The sequence below is a fragment of the Pelodiscus sinensis genome, chromosome 17 (assembly GCF_052426305.1).
Source record: "Pelodiscus sinensis isolate ZL-2025 chromosome 17, ASM5242630v1, whole genome shotgun sequence".
Lineage (NCBI taxonomy): Eukaryota > Metazoa > Chordata > Testudines > Trionychidae > Pelodiscus > Pelodiscus sinensis.
This window is the reverse complement of record NC_143068.1, coordinates 27,200,752-27,215,472: the sequence shown is the minus strand read 5'-3', so window position 1 is coordinate 27,215,472 and position 14,721 is coordinate 27,200,752. Positions and strand designations below refer to the sequence as shown.

General features: G+C 49.1%; 1 protein-coding gene across 6 annotated transcripts in view; it reads left to right on the top strand.

The window, feature by feature from the left end:
* PLCG1 (phospholipase C gamma 1) overlaps positions 1-14,721 on the top strand; it is a 101,196-nt gene that overhangs the window by 57,803 nt on the left and 28,672 nt on the right. For all 6 annotated transcript variants that reach the window (XM_075901320.2, XM_075901324.2, XM_075901323.2 and 3 more), the window contains 9 exons: positions 987-1,071; positions 1,821-1,904; positions 4,164-4,186; positions 6,157-6,229; positions 7,187-7,288; positions 8,170-8,288; positions 8,823-8,908; positions 10,096-10,216; positions 12,753-12,921. In XM_075901320.2, the coding sequence (XP_075757435.2) occupies positions 987-1,071; positions 1,821-1,904; positions 4,164-4,186; positions 6,157-6,229; positions 7,187-7,288; positions 8,170-8,288; positions 8,823-8,908; positions 10,096-10,216; positions 12,753-12,921 (862 nt within the window). The remainder of the gene's footprint in view (positions 1-986; positions 1,072-1,820; positions 1,905-4,163; positions 4,187-6,156; positions 6,230-7,186; positions 7,289-8,169; positions 8,289-8,822; positions 8,909-10,095; positions 10,217-12,752; positions 12,922-14,721) is intronic.

The following is a 14,721-nucleotide window of genomic DNA, read 5'->3' as shown; positions in this document are numbered from 1 at the left end:
AGACACAGGATAATTTAAAACCAGGCAGGACTACCATGCCTCCTAGGAATTCGGGGCATGGGAGTGGGCTGAACCAGGAAGGGATCATGAGTAAATAAAGGGGAAAAATGTGTCTCTAGATGTGATCAGGGTATTTTTTTATTTTATTTTTGGTTGTGTGATTTAAACCTCTCTCTGTGAATCCACGCCTTTTCTCCCCCATTCACCATTTAAGTTACTGCCCAAAGGATATGATTCTTGTGTTTTTGATTTGTTCTTTCCTTGTTGCTCTATAACATCTAGCAACCAAGTATGCTTTCTCCAGTCTGTCTTCTGTTTTGTTAATAAAAATCACTTTGTAAGGTGTTGATTTGATTCCTGAAAAGTAACAGGGGTCTGTGTGTGTATTTGTCTGCTTGAGACTGTGCGGTTAGCTACCAGAGACAGCAGCTTGGTTTTCTCCTTTCTTTTTTTCAAGCTCTTTGGAGCAAAGGAGCGTGGGGTACCCCGGGGGAGGCGTTCAAGTGTTCTTCCTTGGTTTTTTAGGGTAAATCACTTGATGGAGGCAGCTTTTGTTTTTTCTCAGAGCCAGGGCATCTGTGACTCTGGGAGTTTATTGAAGCAGAGCCTAGAGGCAAAGATATCTAGTGTCTTTGCGGGCCCCCGCCTTCCTCACTCCGAGTGCCAGAGTGGGATCAGCCCTGACAGTTCCATACCTTGTTTCCAGCTTCAGGTGCTCACAGCATGGGCATCAAAGCTTGTATGGCTCAGGTCTCCTCTTTAACCTATCCTGAGGACTGTTCCTGGCTTTCTGCTGAGCAAGGCTGGATGCCCATCTGTTCTGTGCTTCATGCCAGCTTTTGGGATATTTGGGGTGATTATTTCTTGTTTCCAGTGAAAATGTTCTGCTCTATGGCAGAGCACTGAGATTTGGGGGTTGGGCTCATCCGCCCATTAAAGCAGAGTTTCTAATTGTGTGTGTTGCTCTCCTTCCTCTGCTGAGCTAGGATTTCGGCGAAGGATTTGAAAAACATGCTGTCCCAGGTCAACTACCGAGTCCCAAACATGCGGTTCCTGCGGGAGAGATTGACGGTGAGTGCTCGGCCGTTACTCTGACGGGTCACAAGCTCTCTCCCCAAAGATCCAAAGACCAGTGGGTAACAAGGCGATAAAGGGCCGTTCTTTGGAGTCTGGACCCCCGGCAGGGTTTCCTGGTTTTATATAAGCGCCATTTTGCTATGCAGGGCTTCCCAGCCTGTTCTTACCCTCTTGCCAGGCATGAATTGGTGCCAAGTTCCAGTTCATGCCACTGTGTTTCTCGCTCCCCAGGGCCTGGCTGGGTTTGAATCTCCTAAGAGGACTGCTGCTCCCCTCCCCAGACTGTGCCTGGGAGCAGCAGTGCCAAATGGGTTGTGTTTAGTGCACTGGTCTCTGCCTTACAGACCCTCCTGGCACCCCCAGGGAACCCCATAGGGGAGGAGAACATGCCTGTGTCCTGCTCCAGCTTGTAAGATGTGGGGGAGGGCATGAGCAGCACTCTGCATCAGTGAGAGCGTTCACACCCCGAGCCTTCTGCAGGCAGATGCATCTGTGGGATCGAGCCTTGGTGATGCTTGCTGAAGGAAACCCCAACCTGGGTTCCTTGTGGGGCCCTGCGGCAGCCGGCCTGGCTGCAGCACGTACATGCAAAGGCCCAGTTGGACAAAGCGTTGGCCTTGCCCTGCTCTTGGCGGTTTGGTCCCAGCAGTAAGCGCAAGAAATGTTGGGCTGTCCAGGCTGTGAACAGTGTGGTCTCTCGGACCATTGCGGCGGCTGTAATATTTCTGTTCCTCTGGCTGCAGGACATGGAGCAGAGGAACGGGGATATAACGTACAGCCAGTTCGTCCAGCTTTACCGGAGCCTGATGTACGACGCCCAGAAAACGGTGAGAGGGCTCCAGTTCTTGGAGGGAGGAAGGCGCAGGGGAGAGGCAGAAACGTGCTGGCTGTGAGAGGAAATGGTTTGGAGTTGCAAAGGGAATGCGGTGACTGGAGTTACTGGCACTTCACACAAGCACATGAACTCCTCTGCCCAGGGCATGTCTGTCCCACATGCTTCCACCCTTTTTGCCCTCTCATCTTCGCTGTGGGGACATCCCTTTGCTTACCCTCCCTTGCCTTGCATCTTCCTACATGCCCTTGGCCACAGCTGCAACCACCTGAGCAGGCTGAGGAAATGTTTCCATGCCAGTGCCTACCCACCCCATGGCTGTTCCCCTCCTTGGGGCTGCAGGATTCATGCGTTTGCGTGGCTGCTCTCCCCTTCCTACCATTTTTAATGCGATTGCCCCTCTGGCACCTCCTGCTGTTGTTCCCCCGGCTTTCTGTCCAGCCACAGAGGGCGCTGGTTGCAACTAGCACAGACCCTGGGAGGTTGGGATTCTGGCCTGTCCCAGTGCACGGGGGAGAGGACAGAGGTGGCGGATAGATGAGCTTGCATGTTTTGTAGGCAAGCTGGCAATCACCCTCCCCCCTGCTCTGAGCGCTGTGTGAGTGATTGCCCTGGATTGCCAGCGCCCTGGCAAAGGTGGTGTCAGTGAATGAAGCATTCCATGGTGTAGCCCTCTCTGTCTGTAAGTGGTCAAGGTGCCACTCCATGGGACTGTGGGCGCTTGCACGGTTCTATTCCGATATGGGATGATCAGAGCATCCCTGGCCTTTCCAAAGCGGGGAGGTTGATAACTTACCACTTCAGTGCGATTAGCACATAGGTTCCTGCTCTCTCTCCTGCTGAGGAGATCTGAGCATTGGGGACTAGTTCATGGGCCTTAGCTGTGTTGGACACATGTTTAATAAAGCCGAACAGATCTTGGTGAGAGATCAGGTCCAGTGGTCCATTCAATTAAGTGCTTAGTTCCATTGTTAGGGTGGAGCGAAGAAGGCCATTGCTCTGCCATATCTCTCCTAAGATGGGAGGGGTAATAAAAGGGGGACCCTCATCCTTGCAGTGTCCCTGGCGGCCTGGTGCAGTGTTGCATTTGTGTTCCTGCCTCAGTTTCCCCTAATGGGCTTCCTTGAATCCAATGAGGATCGTGTATGTTGAACTGTGGCCCATCAGGGGGCCTAGTTTGTTTAACTTGGAGGTGGCACATTATAAAAATAGATCTCCACCCCAGCCTCTCTAGGTGGAGAGGAGAGGGGCTGTGTTAATGTTGGCCTCTAAACCCCACTTATATTCAGCTCCTTTATCAGCAAGGACATCGGCTGGGGAAGGGTCTTTCCTCATGTCAGGGTCTCACAGAGATCAAACTGGGGTTCCTCTACCTAGGAGGAGCCTGTCATCCTTCGGATCTGGCACTCCCTGGGGAGTGCTTCCATGGGGCCACCGAGAGACGGCATTCGTAGTGCTTCCCTTCAGAGCCTCTCCCGCCTAGCAGCATGAGTCCTTTCCCAGGTCGCCGCCTCCCCAGGGTCCCCCAGAAAAGCCTTCCCCTGTGAGAGCTTTCCCCCAGTGTTCCAGGGGATTGTTCCTGGCCCCGGGAGCCCTGCTCTCTAGCTCACCTTGACTGGCAGTAGCTGCCTTTTGTCAGGCCCAGGGGCTTTCCTGCCTAATTAATTGCCTTCCACTTACTAAATGAGTTAATTAGTCCCCGATGAGCCTGAGTTGCCTCCTTGCCATTGTGGAGCCTGTCTAAGGTAGCCTGAGCTTCTTGCCTCCTTCCTCCATCAGTATGCTGGTCCCCCACCACCTTACCCCTTGGATTTCAGGCCTGGGCCAAAATGGATGTAAAATGCTGCTAAGCCCCGATTCCCCACTGACTCACTTTAGGGATGGCTACGTGCTGCTGTAAATGGTGGCACGAGGTGCAGGAGAGCAGAGAACAGACCGAGCGATCCTGGGGCCAAAGGTGAGATGGGCCCAGGAAAGCAGGGAGCTCTCCCAAATTGGCAGAGGCCTGCTGCCCAGTGCAGGAAGGGTCCGGTACATGCAGGAGGAGAGGGGGAGCTTTCCCCTTGAGTAGCTTTGCTTAGCACAGACTTTAATCTGAAACACCGTGGACCTGAATTCAACCAGGGAAGGTCCGCAAGGGAGCTGAGGTTCCTGGCCAGGCAGGGTGCCACCTGCTGCATTTGGGGTCTGCTCTTGGGAAGGAGATGTGTCCATGGAAACAGAAAGGCTGACCTGTGTGTTTCTTCTGTTGCAGATAGAGCTCCCGTTCCTGGAAAGGTAAATGCCTCTCGCTTTGGGGCGCGGAAGGGTGGAGATCTCTTTCCTGGCGCTTTAAGAGCATGTGGGTGTCGGCAGCTCTGTGCCACGCTGTGCACACCGTGCTTGGCTCATGCATGACCGAAACCAGCATCTCTGCTGTAGAACCACTGGGCTCAGGAGGCTCCTAGGGAGCCTCTAGCCAGACACAGCCCAGCCCAGGTCAGTAGTGAACAGAAGTTGTCACCATCTGATGGCTGGGTTTTTGTGGTCTGTGAGAACTAAATTTGGTCTTGATCCAGTTCCTATGGGACACTTGCCTGCATCTCAAACGTTTTCCCCACAATTGGTGCTAACTGGCTGCAAAGTTTCTCATCAGAGAAGCCAAGGCCATTTGTAGGGCCTTTCGTTTTCATTTTTTATTTATATTTTTCCTGGGAATTTATCCCTGTTTGTTGCATTGAAATCAAAACCAAGTGCAAAAATTAAAATTTTTCTGGGTAAATATTGGGGTTTAATTCAGTGGACAGAAAGAAGAGGGAAAAGTGTTAAGTAGATTAATGCTTTGAATTCCAGTCATCAGTGTGGTTTGCTTCAGCACTAAAGCAGAACTCAAAACACAGCGCCACTTCTGAGTTAAGAAATAATCCCAAAATAAAACTTTTCATTTGAATACACAGTCTATTGTTGTCGACTTAGAATTGTTAGCCTTTTAATATTTGCATGGACCACACCATTTGCAGCACATATACTCAACTTCATCCTTTTCTCCCGATTTTGGTTTTTTTAAACTTTTTTGAATTATTTCCTTGTGTGCTGAAACATATTCTGAGACAGATTTTCATTTTCATGTGACATCTTTAAACCGTTCTCTGCTAAAAGCTTGAAGTGTGTATGTGGTGGGCACTAGAGTTGGATGCATGTGTTACTTCCCAGCTTGTGTGCATGCCTGTTTGTTTGTGTATATCTTCTAGACTTACACATAGCCTTACTTCAGCAGGCAGCTTTGCATATTCACACAAACTACCATACTATCATAACAATATAACTTGTGTAATGTATTTTCGTAATAAAACAAGGTCTTTTTTATATATTTGAATGATAGAAAAGTAGGCTGAAAATCAGAACAGAAGAATAGTGCTTTTTGTAAAACCTGGGAATTTTTGGTAAAGATCAGTTTAAACTGAACACAAAGGGTCTTAGCCATTGGTAGTAATGCCCCTCTCATCACATCCAGCTGGTGTTCAAGGTGCATTGACAAACTGTTCCCTCCTTTGCACGTCTGCCTCTGTGCTGTGGCTCACAGAAGTTCAATGCAATTGTGGAAGTTGGAAAGACCTGCTAGCTTAGCTCGTCACTCTCCTAGGAGCCAGGGCAGAATTTCTAATGTCTTGTCTACTCTAGTTCTGCTAGTTGCACACTCTGTTCTGATGCCTCTAGTATGTATCACTCAGAGGAAATTTTTGATAGTCAGCCATCTGTCTTTTCTTGACTTCGTCCCAGCATCCCTCATTCTGTCCCTTGCCTCTCCCTCCTTGGTGTCTGTAGCCTTCGTGTATTTATAGGCTTGTGCCATCCCTTGTCCTTAGTTTTCCCTGAGTTATGTTCTTATAATTTTTTCTTACAAGTCCATCCCTCTAGCTCCTTGATGCTTTCTACTGCCCTTCTCTGGACTGACTGTCTCTGGATACTGTATTTCTGGTAGCATGGTGCCCTGGGCCAGTGCCATGTCCAGGTGCAGGCAGCTCAGGCTGTATAAAGGTCTCTTTGCTCCCTAACATGATTTCTTTGGTACGTGCTCCACCAAAAATGTCTATCTCTCTCCTTTGTGCTGGGCTGGGAGGTTGCAGTGTTGCTCTTTGGGGGATGTGGTGTGTTGCTTGCATGGGCCATTGTGATTTGTCATGGCTTCCTGTCTGCTGTGGAGCCCAGAGACCATTCGGCAAAGTGATGGGATCACTGATTGTGGATTCTCTGTGTCCTTCTGCCAGGTGTGGCGAGAGATTTGAGCACTCCAAGATCTCTCTGCTGGAGTTCCAGAAGTTCTTACTGGAGTATCAGATGGTGAGCTCCCCAAAGGGCAAGGGAGGGAGGAGAAAGGGGATTCAACTATCCTCTGATATGAGCCATCTGTAGGGAGCCTGTGTCCAAAGGGTGACTCTGATCTAGCGGCTCTGAGCCTGTGGATAATGATGCATGCTGCCCTTGAGGTAGCCCTGAGAGAACAATGCTTCCTGTCAGGAACAGTGGCTGGTTAAAGAAGAGCATTTTGACCATCTCAGAAAGGCATCTCATCCAGCCATTCATATCTAGGAGCAGGGGAAAGCAGTGAGGGGAGATCCCATGTTTTTTTACTGGGAATACAGAGGTTCTACGAAGGTAAGGAGAAAGGGCCAGTCCCGTAGGCAGGTCATGACTGTAAGATCAGTCAAAAGGGTGAAGGTAGCAGAAGCACCTTCCCCTGATAGCTGTTGTGACTGCCACCTGCGTAGGAAAGACCACTGATTGATCTTGTCACTGACTTTTCTTTTTAAAATGCAACGTCTCCAGCATTAAGCAAACGCGTGTGCTGTGCTCCTTACAGACTGTGCAAACTCCATCTAGGTTCATAAATGGCACCCACCACTATACTATTGCCCTCATTAATGCAATCATGCAAATATAACTTCATGCTCAGGGGCCCGGGCAGTTAGAGTGCACACTGGAGAGCCTGGCAGACTGCAGCAACCATGTGCCTGCATAGGTGATGCAGGTTGTAGCTGCAGTGAGAATATTTCATAGCACTGGGTTCCCACCTGGTGCCTCTTTGGCTGCTGCTTTGCAGCCAGCAATTAACCAGGTCACCACCCAAACCCTCTGTAACACTCCCCCACCCCGGTCACAACCTTCCCTCCCCCCCCCCCCCACACACCCTGCATCCCCCGCCTACAACCACAACCACAGAGTTGCTTTTGAAATGGAGACTTCTGAAAATTTCATTTCACACAAATCAACTTTTCCTCCCCCTCCCTGTGTCTGCAGGAGCTGTGGGCTACTGACACCCTCCAGGTTCAGGAGTTCATGTTTAACTTTCTGAGAGACCCACTGAGAGAGATCGAGGAGCCTTATTTCTCTCTGGACGAGGTGAGCGTCTGAGGACACTATTGGCACAAAAACTGGGGATTTGGGTGGGGGAGGGGCTCAGAATAAGGTATGGAGTAGCTAAGGCTGTTGAGTTTGTGTTCTTCATAGGGCGTATGCCCTTTTGGGGGGGGTCTCAGCTCTACTGTGGGTAATGCAGCTTGAAGGGTCAGAGCCTCTCGTGAGCATCCCAATGAATAGCCAGCACTGGATTGTCACCATGGTGCATGAGAGAATTGACGTGCCCCAAACGTTTGCTCTCCCTACCAGTATGCTGCATACTGATCTTGCGAGCTATGGGAGGCCCCTTGGAGGAGAGAATAATTTGGTGATTGCTAATGATAATCATGCCAAGTACCATAGGGTGTTGGTCGTCAGAGATTAAATAAGCTGTCGTGTCCCTTGCTGCGTGTAAAGTCCCACAGCACTGAGACCTTAAACAACCATCTCCCATCCGATATTCCCTCTAATCTTTTTCATCCAAGTGTGGATTTTTTCCCATCTGTGTGCAGAATACTTTATTTGATGTGCACCGAGGCATGTGCGACTGTGCACCGTCAGTAGAGAGACACACCTAGCTGCGGGCGCTCTGCTAATCAGCTGGGCAGCACTGGAATCTCTCCTGAGCGGCCGCACAAGCGCCCAGCTCACAGGGAACACTGCTCCCATCTCAGGCTGCCTGTTGACGTCGCGGGGGTACAATCAGGCCTTCTATCAGATTGTTACTACTGGCGGTGCTGGGGCCGAGTGGGGCATGCCGCATGAGGAACGGTCCTGGTCCTCGTGACTGCGTGTAGTGAGGGTGGGGATGCCTTTGCCTCCAGTAAAACCCTTCGAGCAAACCCCTTATTGTTACTGGCGCCTTTTTGTTCCTTCTTGGGCAGATTCTCACCTTCCTCTTCTCGAAAGAGAACAGCATCTGGAACTCGCAGCTGGACACGGTGTGCGTGGAGAACATGAACAACCCCCTCTCCCATTATTGGATCTCCTCCTCCCACAACACGTAAGGCCGGAGGAGACGTCTCTCTCACCAGCCCCCCACTCCATTGATTGAAATTCTCCTTTTGGGTCAACTCCCGGGGCACAACCATTTTCTAGGCATTGTCCACCTGCCTTGTCTCTCCTGGGGGCTGTAAGAAAAAGCCTGGATGGCTGAGATCAGTTGCGTAAATTGCTGCGGTGGGGAAACCCCTCTTAGAACCAGGGAAACAACGTCCTCCTGCGGACAAATGCTGATGGCACTTTGTGCATCTCACGGAGGGTACGGCAGCTTGGGTTTGCTTCCATGTCGATTCACAGTTACGGGTGTCGTCGGCAGGAAAAGGCGCAGCTCTGCCAATTTGAGAGTGCAGTCCGGCAAGTTGGGAGTGGGTGGATCTGTGTAGTGTGGGAGACAAGATGGGCAGAAGAGGAGGACGGCGTCTGTTGTATTCTAGCACCACGCAGGCAGGTTGCGGCTTGCACCGGTCCTGCGCTGAGCTCTCCGAGTTCCTGTCCGTAGCTTGGCTTTTGATGGCGCGTTTCTTCTGCTTGGAAGGTACCTGACGGGGGATCAGTTCTCCAGCGAATCCTCCTTGGAAGCCTACGCGCGCTGCCTGCGCATGGGATGCCGCTGCATTGAGCGTGAGTACCTCGCAGGGCTGGTTCCTATTCTGCAGCAATGGCCATGAAGTTTGTGCCGCCTTCCTCTGAGACCCTTGGCTCCTTGTATGGCCTGGGGGCCTGCAGCACCAGCACCTTTAGCAAGAATGTGCTTGCGGGCATCCTGGGGTCCCATCTTTCTATCCTGCACCGGGCCATGCCTGGCTTGCAGGGTCACAGCCCACCCCAATCCTTCCTGGGACCACATAGCAATGGGGATAGAGCAGCCAACCTTTTGACCCTTGTCTCCATGCTATAGAACTACAGCCTGGCTCTCCAGGGCAGATTTTTAAAGGCATATAGGCTCCTAACTCCCTTTGACAATCAGTGGGATTTAGGCACCTGGCTACCTTTAGCAGTCTGGCCTTTCATCTTCTCACATGCTTATGCTGCATGCCAGGAGGCAGCCTGCTGCAGTGGTTAGAGCAGGGGAGTGGGATCCTGGGGGTAGAGTTCATTTTTAAAAATCCAATTATATTTCCACTAGGAATGTTAAAGAAATTGTTTCTTTTGGAATTTGTTTGCAGAAAATTCTGATGATTTTTTTTTTAATTCAAAAAAATTGCTAAATGAAAGCATTGTCATTTAGGATCTTGTTTGTCAACTTTTAGTGAAAATTAAACCGATTTGGTGGAATATATTTTAATTTTAATCAAACCATTTTTTAACTAAAAGATCTCCAGTCACAAAATTTCTACCAGCTCCATCGGGACAGCTGAAGTCTAATCTCCCTCTGACACTTGACTGACTGTGACTGGGACAAGTCACATCACCGCTCTGTGCCTCAGTTTCCCCATCTGTAAGACGAAAAGATTCACTTTGTTGGTTGTTATGAGACTTGGTCCATGGGAGTAGCTAGAGATCTATAAGGATCCTTGCATGGAAGATGCCTGGAAGTTCTGGTAGCACTGCTATTGTCACATCATGCTACATTTTGACACTCTTGCAAAATCCTCTGGTTGCATGTGGCCTTGCACTGAAAGGGTTAAAGAGATTGTGTGTGTTTCATCTGAGTAATTGTTTTCTCAGAAAGATCCTTGATTTTCACCTCCCTCCTTTTCCCGTCCAAAATGGATTCCCCTGTGCAACTCGTTCGGTTTGACCCATTTCATGTTGACGTCCTGTTTGCATCACTGGGTTTAAGTTTCCTGTTGGTTTTTGTTTCACAGTGGATTGCTGGGACGGGCCTGATGGCATGCCCGTGATTTACCATGGACACACTTTAACCACCAAAATCAAATTCTCTGATGTTTTGATCACAATCAGGGAACATGCCTTCGTGACCTCTGAGTAAGTAGACCAGGTGTATGAAAGGCAGACTCCTCAAGGGTCTGATCCTAATTCAGCTACAGTGAAACTCATGTTTGTGCAAAGCACACACGCGAAGCCTGCAAGCAGGGTGGAAGTGGAAGTGAAGTAGCTCATGCAAGCCTTTTTTTGCTTGCTCCCCTGGGTTTAATTTGTTAGATGCTGGGGCTCAAGCAGTGTTTTTTTTAAACTTTCATAACTGATGAAGCAACCCCGGAGGCTCGCCGGGGGCTCGGGACTGCGAGTCCCGAGTGGCAAATCCTTGCACAAATTAAGTACTGTTCCCATCTCTGCACGAGGTTGATTTCACCTGCAAAGACTGTCCTCATTCAGTCAGGATCTTGGGAGTTCTGTCTCTGGCTCTTCTGTGGCTCACTTTGTGATGCTGAGCATGCCGTTTATTCCTACGTTTTCAAATAGCCATTAATTTTGGAGGCCCAACTGGAAATGTTTTTGGTCCAGATACTTAATGTGTTCCCCCAGGTCTGGCTGTAGTCCATGGATCTGCAAGTGCTTGGCACGCTATAAATCAGGCTGAGATGGGTGGAGGACTGTCCACTGGACACACAATAATTAACACCCCCTGAAAATATAGGGCCTAACACCTCTCCAGGGTTGAACTTGGTGACTCCACATGAATAATTTGACTTGTGTCTTGGGTGATGAACTGGGATTATTATCCCTTTGCCACAGAAAAACACAGAATTTGCTTTTTTACGGAGATACTTTAGTTTTTACATTTTGTGAACAAAAAAAACAGACAGTAACTATTGACTCAGTGCTACTGAAAGTACCAGTGTCACTTACTCAGTGCATGCAGCCTCTCCTTTTGGGGTTGATTTTTGAATGCACTTTATGTTTGCATAACTAAATATACTCCGATCTGGCATCCTGAGGCGAAAAGGGGTTTGTGTTTGTTGTATCCCAAACTTCACTTAAGCCTTCAGACATTAGTAATTAAAGTTATGAAAAGATGCCAGAAACTTTAAAAATCCCCTCAATGCACTGTGTCACGGAATTTGGCAAGGACAACTTTATGCTGACGGTAATGTGCTGTTTTGTGCTGTCTGCAGCTAGGCTGTAGATTGCTTGTGAAGGCAGACTGTTGTAGAACACCTGGAAAGCACTCAATGTAAACTTCATGAAAAGGGGAAAAAAAAACCAAGATGCTGACAGAGCAGGCCATAGACTACTGTAAAGAAACGATGCACTATGACTGGGTCATTGTGTTAAGAGTATTTTATTATACTGATTTATTATATTGATTGCTTAAAAATTGTAAATGTATCAAAAAAATGTGTTCTGCTGATAACTGTGTATATATATTGTGTCCAGGGGAAATTCTAGTTCAATGTTACATTTTAATCACAAAAAGAAAGGATGTTTATTTTTTTTATCTGAGAATTTGGGGTTTTAAATCAATGAAAGCTAGGATCCCTGCTAATGAATGTATCCATCTGTACAGGTACTAAATGTAATTTATTAGCCTGAGATGTACAGCCTTAGTGTCTTCTGATATTGCAACAAAGGGCTTATTCTCCTCTTGGTGCACATGTACAATGTTGTCATGATGGTTTGTGTGTGAGCCTCATGCACACACAGACAGAACACCGATGAAAGTTCTTCTTGCTAAACTGATAATGCGACAAGGGACAACCTCTGGCCATGGGTTCTTGTCCTACTAAAGGCCCAGATGTGATTGCTTCTCCACAAGAGTGCCATGGTTAGTGGGGAGGCTGCCTGTTCTGTCTTGTGTATGTTAGTGCTGTATTATAAATACATCCCTGCATAGCCCTCTTGGGGGGAGGAATAGCTCAGTGGTTTGAGCATTGGCCTGCTAAACCCAGGGTTCTGAGTTCAATCCTTGCAGAGGCCATTTAGGGATTTGGGGCCAAAAGGGCCAAAATTTGTCAGGGATGATACTTGGTCCTGCTGTGAAGGCAGGGGACTGGACTTGATGATCTTTCAAGGTCCCTTCCAGTTCTAGGAGATAGGTAATCTCTATTTATTGATTTCTTTATTTGTCACCTGGTTGGTTCCACAGGGAAGTTGTTGTCCTTCTCTGTGGTGGTGAAGAGGCAAATTTTTGTTAGGCTAAACTAAACTGGACAGTACCCGGCATTAGTGTATCTGTTCCCTCTCTCCGACGAATCCTATACTGGGATGTACAGACGGATGCTGCTGAGCAGGAAACTCGAGTTCACCTCGGTGGAGATGAGAGTGAAATCTGGAATATCTTGGGGTTTCAAAGGACTCTGTGGAGAACAACCCATAGAGTTGTCTAGTCAGCACCTGGGAAATTGTTGCACGCTGGTGCCAGTAATTAATGTCTCAGAGGTAGTAAGGCATTCGGACGTTAGAGCAATGCAGCCGTTTCAGATCGATAAACAGGAGCAATCATAATTCCGAAATAGCATGGCAGGGCCATGACCAGGCAGTTAACAGAAATGTTGACCCTCCCCCAGTCACCATTCTGATACTTAACCCTTGCTTTCCCTCCTGCTTCTCCATCTCCCAGCTATCCCATCATCCTGTCTATTGAAGACCATTGCAGTATTGCCCAGCAGAGGAACATGGCCCAGAACTTTAAGAAGGTTTTTGGGGACATGCTCTTGACTAAGCCGGTGGACATATCCTCTGACGGGCTCCCCTCGCCAAACCAGCTGAAGAGGAAGATTCTCATTAAGGTAAAATTCCCTGGAGGCTGGCGTCTCATGCAAAGGAAAGACAGCTCAGCTAGTCATTGGAATGGCTCCTGGGGAGGGGAGTGTGGCGGGTTCAAGTCCCACCCACCCAGGTAGAGGCAGGATAAAGGGCGCCCTGAAGGTGAGGTGGTGGGGCGGGTTCTGGCGTGGCCTAGGGGATAGGGCGCTCGCCGCGGGTGACCATAGAGGGACAGTGCATATTGATTTTGTTTGGGCCCATTTTCTAAGAAGGCTGGATTGGGTTAGTGTTTCCTAGAGGTGCGAGAAAAGGTCAGAGCTGGATCCAGGTGCTAATTTCCCCAGAGTTCAGGGTGCATTGGATCTGGGACCCATCTTTTCTCCCTATCTTCAGAGATCTAGTGTTTCGTCCTGTGGGTCTCTTTCGTCTGCTTCACTGTCTGTACACCAGCACCGTCTGGTTACCATGGCACCTTCCACTGGCAGAGAATGCGTTCTGCTCTGCTGGAAATGCAGGATGCTCTAGAATCTAAGGGAGAGAAAGGGAGGGGACATTGAAATGGAACTGAACTGAGGAGAGCTCTGACTCCTGTACCCTATTGCCCTCTGGAGGCCACCTGGGAAACAGAGACTGGTTACTGCTGTTTTTAAATACACTAAGGCTATGTCTGTATTGTGCATTCTTGCGCAAGAAGATATGCAAATGAAGCGTGGCGATGACTATTGCTGTGCCTCATTTGCATACCTAATGAGCCGCCATTTTGCGCAAGGGGCTTTTGCGCAAGAAGCAGCAGTCTACTCTATTCCTTCTTGTGCAAAAGCCCCCCTTTTGCACAAGAGCCGTTCTGCCTGAAAATAAGCAGCAGAATGGCTCTTGTGCCAAAGCCTCTGGCACAAAATGGTGGCTCATTAGGTATGCAAATGAGGCATGGCAATATTCATCGCCACGTCTCATTTGCATATCTTGCGCAAGAATGCGCAATGTAGACATAGCCTAATTCCTCACTTACCGTTGTGCAGGTTAATGTTGTTTCCTTGTTACATTGATTATCCTTAGAGCACATGCTCATTTAAAGGTGTGCAGTGCTGCTTTCTAACGCTGGTTGGCTGCCTGCTTTGTCCACTACTTGCAGTGTTTTCTGGAGAAACAACCTGTCCTTGTGGAGTTTGGGACCAGAGTGGGATTGCAGCCCCCTGTCAGCTCCCCTAAATTCCCTGTACGCTATGCAGCTGCATTTCAGCTGCCCTTCCTCACTTCCCCGGCTGCTCCTGCCAGCTGCCTTGGAGCTGGTCCCTGGTAGGGATGTAGAGTTCTTAGGTTTAACTGGTTAACTGATTAAGTGGGATCCCAGGGGAGATTGCTCCAGCCTGATTAGAGCAGCTCCCAGCTCCCGCATGCACAGGGCGGCCAGCTCCTGACCCCTGTGAGGCTGCCAGTGTCTGCTCCCAGCCCCCAAATGCACAGGACAGCCACTTCCTGACCCCCATGAGGCTGCCAGCTTCTGCTCCCATTCATGCAGCCCACTCACTAGTCTTAGTTGCTCATTGCTGGTTTAAGGTGTGGCGGTTCCAGGGTTCAGACCTTGGTGTGTTGGCCAAGATGGTAGCTGTCACATAATCTCTGTTATACATTCTAAAGAACTCTGCCCAGAGCCATCATACAGCTGGTAGGGACTTAGCTAGAAAGCTCTTAGGGAAAGGTCTGGTTTTGCTCTGTGTGTGTGCAGCCCTAGCCCAGTGCAGTTCTGGCCTACGACAAACTCGTAGGCATCGCCACAGGACAACGTGCCCAGTGGCGTTTTGGCACTACTGAATTTCATGACC